This window comes from Bufo gargarizans, chromosome 3 (assembly GCF_014858855.1).
Source record: "Bufo gargarizans isolate SCDJY-AF-19 chromosome 3, ASM1485885v1, whole genome shotgun sequence".
Classification (NCBI taxonomy): Eukaryota; Metazoa; Chordata; class Amphibia; order Anura; family Bufonidae; genus Bufo; species Bufo gargarizans.
This window is the reverse complement of record NC_058082.1, coordinates 382,891,536-382,911,064: the sequence shown is the minus strand read 5'-3', so window position 1 is coordinate 382,911,064 and position 19,529 is coordinate 382,891,536. Positions and strand designations below refer to the sequence as shown.

Here is a 19,529-nt window from a genome sequence, read left to right as displayed (position 1 = left end):
GAACATATGATTTAGCAATCGTCGCTGCAGAGAGGAGAGAGAATCAGCCCCCATCTTCATTCATGTGTTTTGTCTTCTGCAGTTTTCTGGAATGGTTAAGCACATGAATTGTATACTGAAGTCAAAATTGTCTAAATTGATTTAGGAAAAATCTAATCTTAAGTGATGAGCGGCAGGTGTCATATTCGAATTCGCGATATTTCGCAAATATTTTTTAGAATATTCGTCGAATATTCAAAAATTTGTGATTTTTTTCTCAAAAAAAAAAAAATCGGCAAGGTAATTATTGTGTAATATGCAAATTTTCAGATTCAAATTTTTATTGTGAATTTTTCAACTTACAACTATTAGACAAAGAAGATTATAGCACTATATTAGCTAAATTGCTCTATATTTGATTTTTTGGAATATTCGCTATATTGCTATAGCTTAGTTTTTTTGAATATTCGTAATATTCTAAAACAAGAATATATAGCAATATAGCGAATATTAAAAAAAAAAATAACGAATATAGAGCAATTTAGCTAATATAGTGCTATAATCTTCTTTCTCTAATAGTTGTAATTTTTTTCTCATCTGAAGTCCAGATTGGAAAAAAATTACAACTATAAAAAAAAAAGATTATAGCACTATATTAACTAAATTGCTCTATATTCTTTTTTTTCGAATATTCGCTATATTGCTATAACTTCTTTTTTTCGAATATTCGTAATATTCTAAAACAAGAATACATAGCAATATAGCGAATATTCTAAAAAACTAATATAGAGCAAAATTCGCAAACACTACTACTCCTAAAGTCAAGTATATTGCAGCCTTCTTATTGGCCCACAAGCTAGAAGCAGGAAGGGATCATGTGTACTGATTAAAAAAAAAATATATATAAAAAAAATATAAAAATCGGAAAAAAAAATATAAAAAAAATGGAATATTCGAAATTACGGATATATACAACTATATTCGAAATTCGCGAATTTTCAAAGTACCTATATTCGCAATAAAAATTTGAAATTCGAATATTCGTGATCAACACTATTATTTACTAGATATATTGTCATTTGTGTAATGTTATTTATACATATAGGGGGTCATTTATTAAACAGAAATACGCCTATATTAGGTGTATTTCAGGCGCAGATGTCGGCGCGACGGTTCTGAGACTTATGCCCACTCAAGCCAGATCTAAAATTGTGGGCGGGAAAGGTGGCAGGCTGGCAGGCCCCTCTCATTCACCATTTTGTAGAGAAGGAAGAAAGCTGACTTACATTCAGACTGGTGCTGGACGCATAGGCGTTATAAAGACAGACTTTTAAAACCCCGGTCTTAATAAATGACCCCTACAGGATTTTCTCATTTTTGAGTCAATAACAGGGAGATAAAGGTTTGTAAATTTCCTGAATGACAGCGTTTCACTTACCTTAGAAAGTATAGCAAGATTAATGGGTTTTCACAAGTTTAAAAGGAGATTTGGAGTATGGTAGGAAACTGGAGTGGGGCTCACAATCTCTATCAGTTCCCTATCAGTATGTCTTTGGAGTGTGGTAGGAAACCGGAGTACCCTACCCCAAGGAAACCCACACAAAATAGGGAGAACATACAAAATTCATGCAGATGTTGTGTTTGTTCAGATTCAAATCTAGGACTCCGATGCTGCAACGCACTACTGTTAACCACTCAGCAACTGTGCTGCTCCTCAATAGTGTGAAGTTTTATATAGCAAAAGACTGTATAGACCCAATAAAAAGTTATATTAATCTACATTTGTTAAAAGGGTTTGGGACGCAAATTGAGAAGACTCTGGTGATAGAGTTTAATAATAACAGTATAGAGGCCTCTCTATACTCTGGTGATAGATTTCTGGTGTGGGACACCCTGTTGTCATGTTATATATATGTTTTTTCCCCTGAGGAGCCTGTAACCAACTAGGCAAAACGCGTAGGGACAGTCAGGAGTGTCAGTCTGACACATGACCTGTATACTTGCTACATCACTTACCAATTTTTTTTGCACTGTTTCGCCACCTCACTGGGGGGCTTTTGCACTGTTTCGCCACCTCACTGGGGGGCTATGTATGCACTTTGTTTGTTATTTTCTTGGCATTTATACTAGCCTAGGTCTCAATATAGGGCCAGCATCTCAAATTGCTGTATCTATTCCCCATGCTAGGGCCTTCTAGGGATCTATAGGAGGCATGAGACACGGGATCGCCGCTATCGGGGCGGCTATTCCGTTTGCAGGCAGGGCAACTATAATAGGGCTAAAATCAGGGACATTGCCCCAACAGCCTATTAAACAATTGTCTGCCATCCTGCGAACGTAGGCTAGAGGAATATAATTTCCATATTTAGGTTTTTGATTTATTTCTTGATTTATATTTATTTTTTGTATTATAAGGGTCCATTGGCTTTTATTAATGACTTATTAAAAGTTATGTTTTAGAATGAATGGTATTTCTGTGAAGTGTATTGAGGGACAAGGAATTATGGATGAGTGACTTTGCCATTCTGACGTGCTTGCTTAGTCCATCGTCAGTGTCTCGAGGGTGGGTGGAGGGACCCCTGATGGATCGGCATCTGGCATTACCTGAAAGAAAACAGGGAAGCTGAAACGAGAGAGGGCATCAGCCGCCGTTTTTGGTGAACCCTGTATGAATCTACATGAGGAATGAAAATTGAACTGTAAAGCAAGACACATTAGTCTACGGACAAAAGGCATGATTTGTGGAGAAGAGGAACGGCATTTGCTGAGGATTTCTACGACTGCCTGATTGTCTGTGACGAAGATGACTGGCTTATTCCTCCAAAGCTCGCCCCAGACCTGGGCAGCTACGACAATAGGATAGATTTCTAGAAGTGGAGAGGATTTCATGGAACTCTGAACTGAAGAAATCTGAAGCGGCCAAGGACCTGGGAACCAGTGGTTGTTAAAAATGGCTGCAAACCCTTTTGAAGCTGCGTCGGAAAAGACTGTGGGTGAATTATGGTCCCAAGAAGGGACGAAGAGGGAGATGCCATTCCAGTTTGAAAGGAAATGGTGCCACATGTGTAAATCGGCCGTTGCTGTGGTATCGAGATGGATCAAGGCATCCTGATACGAGGCAGCAGGTAAAAGTTGCAGCAGTCTGGAAATGAAAGCTCAGCCCTGAGGCAAGATCTTTGAGGCAAAGTTTAACATTCCCAGAAGTGACTGGAGTTCGACCTTGGCAAGGGTCCTGGCCGTGACCAATTTCCTGATGGAATCTTGGATTTTTATTAGCTTGTTGTTGGGCAGTCTGGCTTCCATCTTACCAGTGTCCAAAATGATGCCCAGGAAGGTTATGATTGAAGATGGGCCTTCAACTTTTGCCAGGAAAACCGGGACGTTCAGTTTTGAAAATATGTCAAGAAGTACCTGGAGCTGATTGGGTGCTTGATCTAAGGTTTCAATCAGCAGGAAGTCATCCAGGTAGTGAATGACCCTGTAACACCCGCCATGATTGACCAAGACCCAGTGGAGAGCTTGGGGCGAATTAATCAAACAGTCAGGGGCTGCTTTTTGATCCAAACATCAATCTGTCTGAAAAATAGTACAGGTCCCTCCATTTGATGCCATAAAACTTTGATAATTGAGGTGAAACTGAAAGTAATTTAAAGGCATCGCCAATATCTGTCTTGGAAAGCCAAGCGCCTGGTCCCAGCTGGAGAATCAACCGAATGGCTTCGTCCAAGGAAGAGTACTGCATGGAAAAGTCTTCCGAAGGAATTAAGAGAATTTAAACTAGGTGTGCTGGAAGCATGAGGAGCAGAGATTTCAAATATCAGCCTTTTTTTATTTGAAAACTTTTTTGTGACCAGACCAATGGGGTTGACCCTCCAGATGTCAAAGGGGGGCACTGCAAATGGACCTAGGAGAAAACCCTTGCTGATTTTGGACTGGATGAGAGAGTCAACTGACTCCGGATCTGCCAAGGTGGAATGGAGATTGGAGCCTTCCCATGTGGCCAGGGGGGAGGAAACCAGCCCAGTGTGGAACCCCTATGAAAACCCAGAAATCAAAAACTGCACAAATTTGGTGTCATGGTGATGCTGAAGGAGGGCAGCTAGTAATTCGATTTTTGGACGATCTTTGCAGACAAGAAGACTGGGGATGGGCCCTGAAACAAATAGAGCAAACGTGCAAGGCCTTGCATTTTGAAAAATAACAGTCTGACCAATTGAAATTATTGCAGACCTGACTCCTGCCCAGAAACACTATGGGCCTGCCCCACTTGTCAACATTCTGCCCTGAACTTGAGGACCCGGAAGGAAGGCAGGGGGCCTACCTTGTGCCAGAGATCCTGAATTGGGACACCAGTCAGAGGAATGCTAGATGGATTGACAAGTGGCACAGGTGGGCGCTTTAAGACCCGCAAAATGCCTGCAGAACAGCTCCATGTCTAGTGTGGACCAATCCGTGATGTGCTGGAATTGGGACAGAGCAGCAGCAGCTTTGGCAGAGAACGAGCGATGATAATCATAAAAAGCATGACCTCCATACTTATGACCCAAATCAGTTACTCTGTACAGGTAGGTGTCTAGTTCCTCCCTACGGTGTGGTTGGGCAGAGCATAGAATATCCTGGAATAAGCTGAAAGCCAGCACAAATTCCGGAATGGAGAGTTTTTTGTGCAAGCGGGCATCTTTGGACTTAAGAACCACTGACACGTCTCCACATGCGATGGTCTTGTTTTCATTGGAGTCGCGAGTGGAAATGAGGATAGAAGCCAGGTTTACGTCTTACCTGCCAAAATATCCTTCCGGATGTTGTCAGGAACGAAGTGTGATGGTGCAATGGTAAAGGAGCTGGGGCACGAGTGGTGGAGGGGCCTGGAATCGGAGAGGTAGGTATGTCCGGCATTGACGGCCTGGTCTCCATGGCCAGCAACCTGGTCTGGTTGTCAGACACTGAACTGGAAAGAGTGTTGATGGTTGAGTGAAGCTAGGCCAGCGATGTCTGGATTGTAGACAGGGACACTTGTTCTTCTGCAGCTAAGATAGGCTCAGCAGCTAGCAGTCTGTACAAATCTGCTTTGCGAACCGAGGCAGGATAGCGGATGCCTCTGATAGCGGGATGCCTAGTTAATTCGGTCATTAGCTTTGGAATGGTCCACTGCCTGAAGGAAAGATTGCTTCCATGGGCCGAGTCGGGTGATTCCGGAATGGGGCGAGTCTCGGCGATATCGGAAGCGTGGGACATCGTGCTGTGAAATAAATGATGGGAAAATGAAAAATGGAAGTGAGGAGGGTGGTAGAGCCACCTGACGCCCTCGAGTGAACCTGCGAAACCCTCTGAATACAAACACCGGAGTGTGACAGAAAAAAGCAGTCACCAAGAAGAGGGGTGTGACGCTTTGCGATCCACAGCGATACTAGGAAATCACAAATGCGCCATATTTCTCAATCACAAAGACAAAAGAGCCTTCACTAAGAATCTTCTCTTTCACTAAAGGAGTAACTCACAGATCAGAGGTACAATTAGCACCTTCTTGCCAAAGAATCTTTCTGCCCTATGCCAGGTTGAGTACCCATCAATCTGGTATTCTCTTGACAGAACCTCATAAAAAACTTCCTTTCTGCAGCCATAGTGTCTCCAATACCAGCAGGGGTCTCACACCTTTAGCCTGGGCAGCGAGCTTCAGAAGAAAAGGACAGATCCTTATCACACAGCTGGTTGGTACAGGAAGGAAGATGACCTGAAAGTCCTCTTCAATCCATAAGCTTCATATTTTTCCCATATTTTCCTAATATTTCATGGGTTATGGAAATGTGAAAGGAACCATCTTTTCAGAGATGGTTTTGGTTCTCCTAACCCACCTTCTAGGAAACCCGCGGACAAATCAGAGATTCCCGCTCTGAGATATGACGGTTCTTAGGCACACTGTATTGTCGTCCAGTCATATTTGGTATCAGATGATGCGTAAAATTGTACTGATTATCAATATCAACTATATTTCTTGATTGGACGTACGGGATATGGAGAAATGGGCAAAGCAAAGATGCTGCCAGGTTTTCTCCCTATGGGGCAAAGGACTGCCCCTGTTCCAATTACACAAGGCTGGACCTGAACGTGTCATCCACTCCCCGCTTGAGAGTAGGTAAAAACAGTGACACACTGAGGTCCTGCGTCCTTCACCTACCATCTGACGTCGTCTAACATCTCGACCGCCCGCAGGGACACGGGCACCTCACCATCTTGGATTATTATTTCAAAGACTTTGCCTATTACTGGACTCTACCATGGTAGTTCTGAACTTACAGACATTCTATTTCCTTCCACCTCTAACTATTTCTATCCAAACCAATCTGTTCACCTGGCAGGTATATTTATCTGTCAGCTTTAATATATATATTTTTGTGTGTAGTTTTAGAATAAAAACTAACGATTTCATCGTTCCAGTTTTGCCCTTGTTACTTGATGACCTGATCTATGCTAAGAACTCTGTCCTCAGAAGACATACTACCAAATTGTTTTATTTTTATAAATTGTTAATGTACTAGCTAGGTTGCAAATAACCGTTTCGTCCCTTAAGGATTAGCTAGCCGGGGTCTCTTCGCCCCAATTCAATACGAAGAGTGGTGGCAGCAAATTAATTTGATTTCCAGCGTGAAATCAGTAATTTTATTTTTACTAATTGTACATACAATCGTGATTGCATCCTGTCTGGGCCCACCAACCAATCTTAAACGTCTTCTGTGCTCACAGTGGATTCGCCTCCAGGAGTCTCTAGTGGAGACCTGTATGGCAACTGTGGCATAGTACGACGGGATTGGCGGGTGGTCGTCACATTGTTGGCAGCTAGTGGGATAGCAGAACCCAAAACCAGGCAGAAGTCCGCTTTTGGGAGATCAGAGCACAAAGAACTGACAAGTGCAGCTTTTTGCACAATCATAACAATAGGACAGTGGTTACTTAGTATCCTGTCCTGCGGAACTTGTGTTCCGGGTGCAAAACGGTACACATTGATAGGAATAGATTGGTTTACATTTTCCCCACCTTTTCTTTGCTATATCCTATTCTTTTTCTCTTCTTTTCTGAATGTCTGATTCAGTTCCAAATTACCTAAGTTGGTCTGTCGCCGACTTACAAGCCGTGTGTGAGTCACAAGGCATTGCCATTCTGAACAAAAATCGATCACAGCTGATCAAAGCTTTGACGGAGAGAGACGGCCAAGCGATGGAGGATTCCAATCCCGTGCGGAGGCTTCGCTGCCCCTTCGTTCAACGTCACCCAGCATCGCCAGCTATGGGAGTGCTGATGTTGCTACTTCAGCTCCGGGTGATGCAGGTACCCTGGATAACAGCATGTCCACAGCTCCTGCTAACCCTCAGCAAGGAACAAGCAGCTCTGGACTGAACTTCACTGCCTTGGGCTCTATGAGCCAGCAGTTGTTACCAGGCATGACTGGCGCGGATTTACGTTTTTACCTGGAGATACAGCAACAGCAGCAATGAGAGGAGCGGCAGTTCCAGCTTCAGAGAGAAGCGCTGCAGCACCAGCGTGCACTAGAATTGGCCCAAGTGAGACAGGCCGAGCGGTCTTCCTCTCCTAACACTCCTGCTGCAGGAGGCATTCCTCTACCCGTGGTCCCCAAAGCAAGGTTTCCAGTTATGGAGAAAAACGGGGACATTGATTTATATTTACGCTCGTTTGAGAGAGCGTGCCGCCAGTTCTTCATCCAGTGGGCTCTACACCTGACGCCTCAGCTGACTGGTAAAGCGCTGGATGCTTTTGCGGAACTACACACAGACCAAGATTGCGATTATCAGACTATCAAGGAGGCCATAATTGCTAAATTCCAGTTAACCCCTGAGGTTTACCGGAGAAAGTTCCGTGCCATCCAGAAAGGATCCACAGACTCTTATGCGGATGTCGCTAGCCGCTTAGGCACCACATTCCGCCAATGGACTAGAATTCTTAAAGAAAAGACTTATGCTAACCTTGAGGATTTGATGATCCATGACCAACTCCTTGCAATATGCCCTACAGATGTGAGACAGTTTGTGCTGGAGCGCAAGCCCCAGTCTGTGAAAGAAGCTGCTGAGCTGGCAGACATGTTTGTCGCAACCCGGGTACCGGACATTCGCAAACCTGTGATGACGGACACCCGCAGGCCGGTGGTATCAGACATCCGCAAACCCCTGGTACCTGACAGCCGCAAAACTCCAGTACCCAACCAGGACAGAGCCATGTCCCAGAACTGGAGAGAAGGCAGGCCCGCTGGCCCTGGGAACCGTGAGACAACCAGGCCCTGGTGTGAGCTGTGTCGCAGGTCCGGTCACACCAAGCAAACCTCTTACGCAGGGAAGCCGGCCCAACCTCCTAGCACCGCGACGACGCCAAGCCCTAAGGGGGCCAACGTTTCCACACCTACCTCATCTGCTGTATTGCTGGTCGGAGGACCCGAGGTGCACCGCGGATCCCAGAATCACCAGCCTGTCACTGTGAACGGCCAGACTGTCATCGGATTCCGTGATACCGGTGCAGATGTCACCTTGGTCCGTTCACATCTTGTTACGGAGAAGGATATCCTTCCAGGAAAGTACCTCGCTCTGACCGGAGTTGGGGGCACTCGCACTCATGTGGCCCAAGCCCAAGTCACCATTGATTGGGGAATGGGACGACAAAAGTGGGTTGTTGGGGTCCTGGATGATATTCCTGTTGCCACAGTGCTTGGCACTGATTTGGGCACCCTTGTTTCCCATTACGAATACCCTGCAAGTGCGCAGGAGGCCCAAGCAGGGCTCCCTGACCTAAACCAGGTACTGTACAGCCCTTTGGGGAAACAGGGAGACGGGGACACTTTGCCTGCTATTCCTACTGTCCCTAACGCACCTAGGGAGGTATCAGATTTAAATGTACAAGCAACCGAATGTCATTTGCCTACTTCTGCACCTGTCATTGCTGATCCGAATGCGTGTGTTAGTGTTAGCAATGGTAATATACATGATGCTGTACCTGTTCTGGCCATTACACGTTCCATGGCCAGCCGCCTGAACTCAGAACCGACCAAAGGGACCCCCTCGGGCGATTCTGACCCTCAGGCGGATGACAATGCGAGAAAGACCTTTTCATGTGATGATGATGATGATTGGGTAACTGCGCTGGTAGACGCTTCCAGTGTCGCCAGTAACCTGGGCTCAGAGGGGGCTGCGGGGACAGAAACAGCCGTCCCTCCACCCACCTCTGACCCCAGCATTGAAGGTAACTCTCCACAGCTGACTTCATACGTCACTGGTCAGCTGGAGGAGACCGGTGGCGCTGCATTCGTGCAGGCCTTAAAGGGTGACCCTAGTCTGGAGGCACTTAGGGCCCGAGCTGGCCAGCCTCCAGGTGAGGGCACTCCATATAAAATCTATTGGGAGAACAACCGACTGTACTGTGAAGCTGTACAGCCTACAAAAGGTGGCGCAGGTGAGAACACGAGACAGCTGGTAGTCCCTAGGGAATTTCGGGCACAGGTGCTCAAAGCAGCCCACGACATTCCACTTGCAGGACATTTGGGTATCAGAAAGACCCACAAACGTGTTCAGAACCCATTTTACTGGCCCACGATGGGAACGGACATAACTAAGTACTGCCGATCGTGTACCACTTGCCAGAGGGTTAAGCAGGCTGGAGGACCCCGCAAAGCTCCTTTGCAGCCACTGCCTGTGATCACAGAGCCCTTCCGGCGAGTGGCAGTGGATATAATTGGTCCCCTTCCCATTCCTAGCAGTTCTGGCAAGCGCTACATCTTAACGGTCGTGGACTATGCCACCCGTTATCCAGAGGCGGTAGCACTGTCTTCCCTTAGGTCGGCCACGGTGGCAGACGCCTTGATCGGGATTTTCTCACGTGTAGGTTTCCCCGCCGAGATGATCTCTGATCAGGGCTCTTGCTTCATGTCGGAGCTAATGGAAGCCCTCTGTGAGAGGATGCAAATCAAGCACACCACTTCCAGTGCGTATCACCCGCAAACCAACGGCCTTTGCGAACGTTTCAACGGAACGTTAAAGCAAATGCTGGCCACGTTCGTGCAATCGCAGGGGAAGGACTGGGAGCGGCACCTGCCTCATTTGCTGTTCGCTTACAGAGAAGTGCCACAGGAGTCCACTGGGTTCTCACCCTTTGAACTCCTATATGGACGAAATGTCCGAGGGCCCTTAAAACTGATTCGGGAGACCTGGGAAGGAAAAGGTGACCCCTCAGAAGTCTCCGTGGTTGAATATGTCCTAAAATTTCCGGACAAAATGGAGTCCCTCATGACCATAGTGACGGAAAACCTCGCAAAGGCACAGGCCAAACAAAAGGCTTGGTATGATCAGCATGCCAGAGAGCGGTCATACCAAGCAGGTCAGAAGGTATACGCCCTACTCCCTGTCAGGCAGAACAAATTGCAGGCTGTCTGGGACAGGCCATACACCATTCTGAAACAGGTGAACCCAGTCACTTACCTAGTGTGTCTCGGGGGTAAGCGACAGAAACTGTTCCACGTCAACATGTTAAAAGCACACGAGGAAAGAGAGCAGTATGCATTAGCAGTGTGTAGCCAGCTAGAACCCGAAGAACCAGATCCACTGATAGACTTGCTAGCCGAGCTACGAGACGTGGCAGATGATTGGAACATCAACCCCCACCTCTCGTACCCACAGAAGCTTCAGCTCACCACTCTCCTGAGTGCGCACAGCACCACATTCTCAGGCATCCCTGGCCAAACCAACCTAGCAGCTCACCGAGTTGACACAGGGAACCACAAGCCCTTACGGCAGGACCCCTATCGCACCTCACCCGAAGTGCAGGCTGAGATCAAACAAGAGATTTATGAGATGCTACAGTTAATGGTCATCCAGAAATCCTCTAGTCCATGGGCCGCCCCGGTTGTTTTAATCCCCAAAAAGGACAAGACAACCCGGTTCTGTGTCGACTATCGGAGACTGAATGACATCACCATAACCGATGTGTATCCCATGCCTCAAATTGATAAATTGCTGGATCAGCTGGCGTCCGCCAGCTATCTAACAATCATGGACTTGAGCCGTGGATACTGGCAGATTCCGCTTGCGCCAGAGGCGAGAGCGAAATCCGCATTCATCACCCCTTTTGGCCTCTATGAGTTTACTCGTATGCCCTTTGGGATGAAGAATGCGCCCGCCACCTTTCAGCGGGCAATGAATGAACTGTTGGAAGGAATGCAAGGGTATGCCCTAGCATATCTGGACGATATAGCCATATACAGTCCAACCTGGGAAGATCACCTTGACCATCTGTCACAGGTATTGGAAAGACTGTCCGCTGCCAATCTGACCGTTAAGCCCAACAAATGTCAGATTGCCATGACAGAGGTTCAGTACTTAGGACACAGAGTAGGCAGCCAGACCCCGAAACCTCAGATAGGGAAGGTCGATGCCATTGTAGCATGGCCACGGCCTAACACCAAAAAACAAATACAGGCATTTCTGGGAACGGCAGGGTACTATAGGAAGTTTGTTCCATCCTATAGTACTCTGGCTGAACCGCTGACCGATGCAACGGGCAAAAAACAACCCAACACGGTAACATGGAACTCGGAACTAGAACAGGCATTTCGGGCCCTGAAGGAAGCGCTAGCTAGCGCTCCTGTCCTTCAAGCTCCCGACTTCTCCCGACAGTTCCTAGTACAAACTGACGCCTCAGACCACGGTCTGGGAGCCGTCCTTAGTCAGGTGGACGCAACCGGGAATGAGCACCCTGTCCTCTACCTAAGCCGAAAACTACTTCCGTGGGAAACCGCATACTGCACCACTGAGAAAGAGTGCCTAGCGATCGTATGGGCCCTACAGAAACTACAATCGTACCTATACGGACGATCCTTCCTGGTCATCACAGATCAAAACCCTCTCAGCTGGCTGAAACGTACTTCTGGTACCAACGGAAAACTTCTCCGCTGGAGCTTAGCGCTCCAACAGTACAATTTCACGATTCAGCACAAACCGGGAAGTCGCCATCAGAATGCTGACGGACTTTCCCGCTGTAACGAGCTCAAATAGGGAGTTGGGATTGCTTCAGTCCCAGTCTTGCTGACCACTCCTTCCCCAATCTTCCAAAGGGGGGAGGTGTGATGCTTTGCGATCCACAGCGATACTAGGAAATCACAAATGCGCCATATTTCTCAATCACAAAGACAAAAGAGCCTTCACTAAGAATCTTCTCTTTCACTAAAGGAGTAACTCACAGATCAGAGGTACAATTAGCACCTTCTTGCCAAAGAATCTTCCTGCCCCATGCCAGGTTGAGTACCCATCAATCTGGTATTCTCTTGACAGAACCTCATAAAAAACTTCCTTTCTGCAGCCATAGTGTCTCCAATACCAGCAGGGGTCTCACACCTTTAGCCTGGGCAGCGAGCTTCAGAAGAAAAGGACAGATCCTTATCACACAGCTGGTTGGTACAGGAAGGAAGATGACCTGAAAGTCCTCTTCAATCCATAAGCTTCATATTTTTCCCATATTTTCCTAATATTTCATGGGTTATGGAAATGTGAAAGGAACCATCTTTTCAGAGATGGTTTTGGTTCTCCTAACCCACCTTCTAGGAAACCCGCGGACAAATCAGAGATTCCCGCTCTGAGATATGACTGTTCTCAGGCACACTGTATTGTCGTCCAGTCATATTTGGTATCAGATGATGCGTAAAATTGTACTGATTATCAATATCAACTATATTTCTTGATTGGACGTACGGGATATGGAGAAATGGGCAAAGCAAAGATGCTGCCAGGTTTTCTCCCTATGGGGCAAAGGACTGCCCCTGTTCCAATTACACAAGGCTGGACCTGAACGTGTCATAACCACTCCCCGCTTGAGAGTAGGTAAAAACAGTGACACGCTGAGGTCCTGCGTCCTTCACCTACCATCTGACGTCGTCTAACATCTCGACCGCCCGCAGGGACACGGGCACCTCACCATCTTGGATTATTATTTCAAAGACTTTGCCTATTACTGGACTCTACCATGGTAGTTCTGAACTTACAGACATTCTATTTCCTTCCACCTCTAACTATTTCTATCCAAACCAATCTGTTCACCTGGCAGGTATATTTATCTGTCAGCTTTAATATATATATTTTTGTGTGTAGTTTTAGAATAAAAACTAACGATTTCATCGTTCCAGTTTTGCCCTTGTTACTTGATGACCTGATCTATGCTAAGAACTCTGTCCTCAGAAGACATACTACCAAATTGTTTTATTTTTATAAATTGTTAATGTACTAGCTAGGTTGCAAATAACCGTTTCGTCCCTTAAGGATTAGCTAGCCGGGGTCTTTTCCCCCAAATTCAATACGAAGAGTGGTGGCAGCAAATTAATTTGATTTCCAGCGTGAAATCTGTAATTTTATTTTTACTAATTGTACATACAATCGTGATTGCATCCTGTCTGGGCCCACCAACCAATCTTAAACGTCTTCTGTGCTCACAGTGGATTCGCCTCCAGGAGTCTCTAGTGGAGACCTGTATGGCAACTGTGGCATAGTACGACGGGATTGGCGGGTGGTCGTCACAAGGGGTAAGAGGCTGACCCACCTGACGAGCTGGCCTAGATTACCTAAGAGAAAGGTGACATACATGATTCCAGCAGGATCCTTAAGGACGAAATAGTGAAACATCGAAACTTACCTGGATTGGGCGTATGATACCGTGGAACTTGAATGATCTGGATGACCAAGGACCTAAGACTGATACCTGGAGGAAACCACCACCTAAACGGAAACTGAACTGAACCAGACAGACCTCTTGGATGACCCTGGATAACATGGCAAGCGGTTTGAGAGATGTTGGAGACAACGTGGAACCTGACGTGGATACATGTGAGGTAAATGAGCATATACCTGGAGTCAGAATTGAATGACCGATGCGTGGCAGGCAAACAAGAACACGTGTGCTGGCTGCGTGGCCAGTGGCAAGCTGCACCTGATGCGCATCTGGGCAAAATAAACAAATTAACCGATTGAACATGCCTGATACGTGTCAGACGACCCGATATGCCTGCCGCGTGACAGGACCGTGAAACAGAGACAGAAAATAACTTGTTGAAACAATCATGTGCCTGATGCGTGTCAGGGTGGCAGATGAACCTGATGCATTTAAGAACCTTGAAAATGATATGAATCTGCTGTGTCACAGATACCTGACCGGATAACCCTGATGCGTATCAGGAAAAATAAAAATGACATGAATCTGCTGCGTGGCAGATACCTTGCCGGATGAACCTAATGCGTATCAGGAAAAATAAAAATTACATGAATCTGCTGCGTGGCAGATACCTGGCCTGATGAACCTAATGCGTGTCAGGAAAATAAAAATGACATAAATCTGCTGCGTGGTAGAAACCTGGCCGGATGAACCTAATGCGATTCAGGAAAATAAAAATTACATGAATCTGCTGCATAGTAGAAACCTGGCCGGATGAACCTGATGTGTGTCAGGAAAATAACAATGACATAAATCTGCTGCGTGACAGATACCGGAGCAGATGAACCTGATACGTGTCAGGAAAATAACAATGACATGAATCTGCTGCATGACAGATACCGGACCAGACGAACCTGGCGCGTGTCAGGAAAATAACAATGACATGAATCTGCTGCGTGACAGATACCGGACCAGAGGAACCTGATGCATGTCAGACAAATATAAATTATTATTATTTTTTTTATGATTCTGATGCATGTCAGAAAATTGAACCAAACATGTGCCTGATGCGTGTCAGGCAACTCAGCATGGATGTAAGCGTACAGCAAAGTTGAGTCGGTGCTCAGAATGTAGATGTGGATTAAATGGAACTGCGAGGTGATGGCGAGTGAATGTGCGTACCTGGTATGTGTGAAACATTTAGCTCAATTATGCGTGAACTGGCACAAAATGGTCAGTGAAATAAATGGTGGTTCATGTATTACATAATGGACCCTTTGGAGCGGTCTCCACTCTGGATCATAGCGGTTTTATTTATTTTTATTTTACACTACTGCACGTCTTCCCAGGGCTAGGGACTGGGGCTACTAATGGGGATTTCTGCAATGGCCTATTGTGTCTGACCTAGCCGTGGAATACGTTTTGTCCCCTGCCACCATCTCTGCTTGTGATGAGATGTGAGTACTATGATGTATGCTGGCTGTTGTTATATCCGAATAATATTGTGCTCTGTGCTGCCGATCTGCTGTGGGAAAGAATCTGAGCAAGCTGGATGACGTGGTCGGCGTTGCCCAGGAGACCAATGCGGAAGGCGGGGGCCAAGTATGGCGAGAGGACGGCCGAAGCTGAAGATACCGGAGGAACGGGCGCCAAGGCTCCCAGAATGGGGAGCAGTTCAAGGCGCCGCAAGCTTACTGGATGGGTGAGAAGATGGCAGCGGCAGTGCGATTCAGGTGGCAGCGAGGTTCAGGCGAGCGGCGGCATGCGCAGGAGACCCGTAAGCAGAAGGGACGTCACGTAAGAGCGCGGCGTCCATGAGGATAAGCTGGGCGGTGCTAAATAGGCCTCCTTCGCCCCTTCCACAAACGCAGGCTGATCAGCCTTAACCACTTGTCTACCCTCATTATGTCCCATTTATTATGTGTATAACATTTTAAGTCTATATCAGTTTCCAATAATGCTTGTGGTATCATCACCTTAAATTTTCCATGCTTTTATACAATCCTCATCTGTACGGGTTACGGCCACCACGGCAATGGTCCGGGAATCACGGGAGCGAGTGCACATATGCCAACACGTGCGCATTATCTCCTATCCCCAGCCACCTCGTATTTCTTCTTTCCTTAGCTCCTTCTCCTACAGAACAGCTCCAGGGCTTGCGCTACAGCCTTAGAGCTGTTCTACACAGCTATGCCACTAGAGAATAAAGGTTATTACAGGTTCTAAGCTTGCATAAATAGCCCTGGACCTGTAATACAGATGCCTCCTTTCATCTTATGAAAGCTTTAGGGCAACAGGCCGAGGCTAGCACAGTAATGAAGTTGCAGTCTTGGGACCACGGGAGCGTGCACGCCTGTGCAATCAGCCAAGGAAAGAGGCTCCGCCCCCTCCAGCTCTAAAACGGTGCCCAGGGACTAGCAGAGAATTGAACAAAGAGGAAGTTGAGACATCCCCTTTAAGTAGTCGATTAAAAGGGTCAAGATGTAGTGTTACCTTTAGAAAGTGGAAATATTTGCATCAGTGATGGAGCTTTTGGCAAAGGTAAATGTAGTTGTCAATTGAAACTGAAGTAGGTGATTTTGGAAAGAAAAATGGAGATAGGTACTAAAATCAGAGAGGATTGGACAACCCACGGGAATGAATTACGTATGCATGAGGTCATATGTTATGTATATTAAGTTATCAATAGACAGCAGATACCCCTGATGAAGCTATATAATATGCAACAGCGATAAGCATGGGGTTTAGCCACACAGCATACTCAAGGAGGTCTTTGCCTTAGGCTACATGTACACGATCGTATGTGCTCCGCAGTACGCAAATTGCGGATCCACAAAAAAACGCGAATGGTCCGTTTTTCCTGCGGATCCATTGCAATAATGCCTATCCTTGTCCACAAAACGGACAAGAATAGGACATGTTATATATTTTTTTTGGGCTACGGAATGGACATATGGATGCGGATAGCACACGGTGTTAATGGGTCTGCATCCTATCTGCAAAAAAAATGTAACTGACACGGAAACAAAATACGTTCGTGTGCATGAGGCCTTACTTTTACAGGTTGTATTTGCACTAGCACTTTATATGTCATGTTTACCCAAAAATATTTTTGCACTATGTATTTCCCAAATCATGTAATAATTATGTTTATAATTTATTATTTTTATCCTATTCCTACATACATTTCCTTATTTTTCTTTTTTTAATCCTTGCATTTTCTTTTTTTAATCCTTGTATATGTTCATTGAATAAGTCCCCTTTCACATGAGAGAGTTTTCCGCACGGGTGAAATGCGTGACGTGAACGCATAGCACCAGCACTGAATCCTGACTCATTTCAATGGGTCTGTGTACATGAGCATTTTTTGACGCATCAGTCCTGTGTTGCGTGAAAAACACAGCATGTTCTATATTCTGTGTTTTTCATGTAGCCCTGGCCCCATAGAAGTGAATGGGGCTTCAGTGAAAAACGCACTGCATCCGCAAGAAAGTGCGGATGCGATGCGTTTTTCACTGATGGTTGCTAAGAGATGTTGTTTGTAAACCTTACGTTTTTTATCACGCGCGTGAAAAACGCATCAAAACGCATTGCACCCGCACGGAAAAAACTGAACGCAATCGCAGACAAAACTGACTGAACTTGCTTGCAAAATAGTGCAAGTTTCACTGAACGCACCCGGAGCCAATCTGTCACGCTCGTGTGAAAGAGGCCTTAAGGAAGTCTCTCTATATTTATCTATATGATATTTTTCCACTGTATTGTATTTATCTGATGATTTGCCTCCACATTCATTAAATGTATTATGCGCTGTGGGGGAAGGATTTCATGTGAGCCCCCCCCCCCCCCCCTGTTTCCTGTGTGGTTTTAGTTATTTTAATGATTATCCAATAAAACTACACTTATTTTTATCATACGGATTGCATCGGCCTTGCCAGGTATTTTGTCTTCTTTTGTTAGTCATTTGTTGGTAATTTTGACACCATTATTTTTTTTTTTTTTACGCGTTCATCTGATGAAGGCAAAGGGCCACTTTTTTTTACTGTAAACTAATATTATAATTTTTTTGTAAAACTTTTTTTTTTTATACTTTTTTCCCAGGGGAAACATTTCAGGGTCTGATCCCGGTTTCAATGTAGTAGAATACATACTACATCAACTGTGAGTTTCACACTGACAGTGTGCCTGTGAAACCTAGCCTGGGGGTAGGGTCTCACAGGCTTCCATACACTGCAGACCCCGAGGCCTTTGCGAAGCCTGGGGTCATCATGGCTGCCATCAGCCCCCTGTCACCACAACACAGCAGGGCATGGAAAGAAAGTGGGAGACCCCTCCCCCTCTGTGATCCTTCTATATGCCGCCGTCAACGTCGATTGCGGCATATAAGGGGCTAATCTGCCAGCGAAATTGGCGGATAAAGCAGAGGCCCGGCTGTGAGCGAATTCTGTGCCTGCCCGATCATTATGACGTACTAGTAGGTCAATTTGCACAAAGTCACGTCCCGCTGTGAGGTACTATTATGTCAAATGTCGCCAAGGGGTTAATCTGTTGTGTTTTGTTCATCTGAGGCTGTATTTACCTAATTTTCTAGACCTTTTAAGAACCAAAAACCATACAATTCAAAGGTGTATTTTTTTTTTTTTCCTGACTGCATATCATGATCATACCTTCTACAGAATCCCACGAAAAAAAGTACCACAACATACCATCCCAATAGAGGCTAGAAGAACACTCTTTTGGACACTGTTGGGTAAATGGTGCATATACCAGAAGTTTGTCCCGTTGTACAAGCCAAATGTAGGCTCTCAATGTAATGTTAGAACGCAACACACTAGTCTCATATATATCCTACTATCAGTGTATTGTTTTAATAAGATAATTTCTTGTTTTCCTACCTGATGAATATGCATATCATCAATCCTAATGAGTACTGATCGAAAGCAGAGAGATGGTTCTCTTGTCCTGCCTGTTCATATATAAGAAAGAAATCTAAATTAAATTACAGAGAAGTGCCTCATGCACATGCAGATCTGTGTTTTGCGAACTGCAAAATACATACGGTTGGGTGCATGAGGCCCAAAAATGTGAACAAGAATAAATTGAATGCTGAGACATTACAATAATGGTACCCTGCTCATTTTTAGATGAAGGTATTTTTCCAAACATACTGATATTAATTTCTTCCTTAGCTTGTCTTTCTTCTGCAAGATCTTGAGTCCACTGTTCACAAGTGCTCATTGCAGGAGAATAACGATTCCAATGGGCACAGCTCTGCCCTAGTAGAAAAATGACATGCCATTATAGATAGTTAGCTAATTTATATATCAACTTAACTTTAAATAAAACCTGCAGCATTTAAATAATTTCAACATGTTATAGAGCAGGAGGAGCTGAACAGATTAATAATGATAAATAATTTTGTGGGAAAAGGTCCAGTATAGGCTGTATTTCATTCATTTAACCCATTCATTCATCTAACCCATTAAAGATGTTCGCTCTGTAGCTGAGTGGACTCCACAGTCCCTATGTGCCTGCTGTTTTACACATTATTGCTGATCATAGACTTTCAACCCCTCGGATATCATGGTTAATTGCGACCATTGCATTTTTTCTCAGGAGCACTGCACGCCCCGGGCCTGAACAGCTTCCCATAAAGACCTACAGTACCTGTGGCAAGGCTCCATAGGAGCACAGGGGCATATTTATCAACACCGACATTTTAGATGTCGGTCTTAATAAGCCCCTGCGCAAATGTAAGACAGCTGCCTTGCTATATTACATTTAGAGCATTTCCTACATATAAACCAGGCATAGAAATTGATGAATGAGACTGGCCTGCCGGCCTGTACACTTCACCGCCTACC

At 45.5% G+C, this 19,529-nt stretch overlaps 1 protein-coding gene across 8 annotated transcripts in view; it reads right to left on the bottom strand.

Moving 5' to 3' along the window:
* UHRF1BP1 (UHRF1 binding protein 1) overlaps positions 1-19,529 on the bottom strand; it is a 715,822-nt gene that overhangs the window by 322,415 nt on the left and 373,878 nt on the right. For 7 of the 8 annotated variants that reach the window (XM_044288182.1, XM_044288177.1, XM_044288180.1 and 4 more), the window contains 2 exons: positions 18,795-18,941; positions 18,561-18,631 (listed from right to left, as the gene is read on the bottom strand). In XM_044288182.1, coding sequence (XP_044144117.1) covers positions 18,561-18,631; positions 18,795-18,941 — 218 coding nt within the window. The remainder of the gene's footprint in view (positions 1-18,560; positions 18,632-18,794; positions 18,942-19,529) is intronic. The other variant, XM_044288178.1, reaches the window with a different exon arrangement.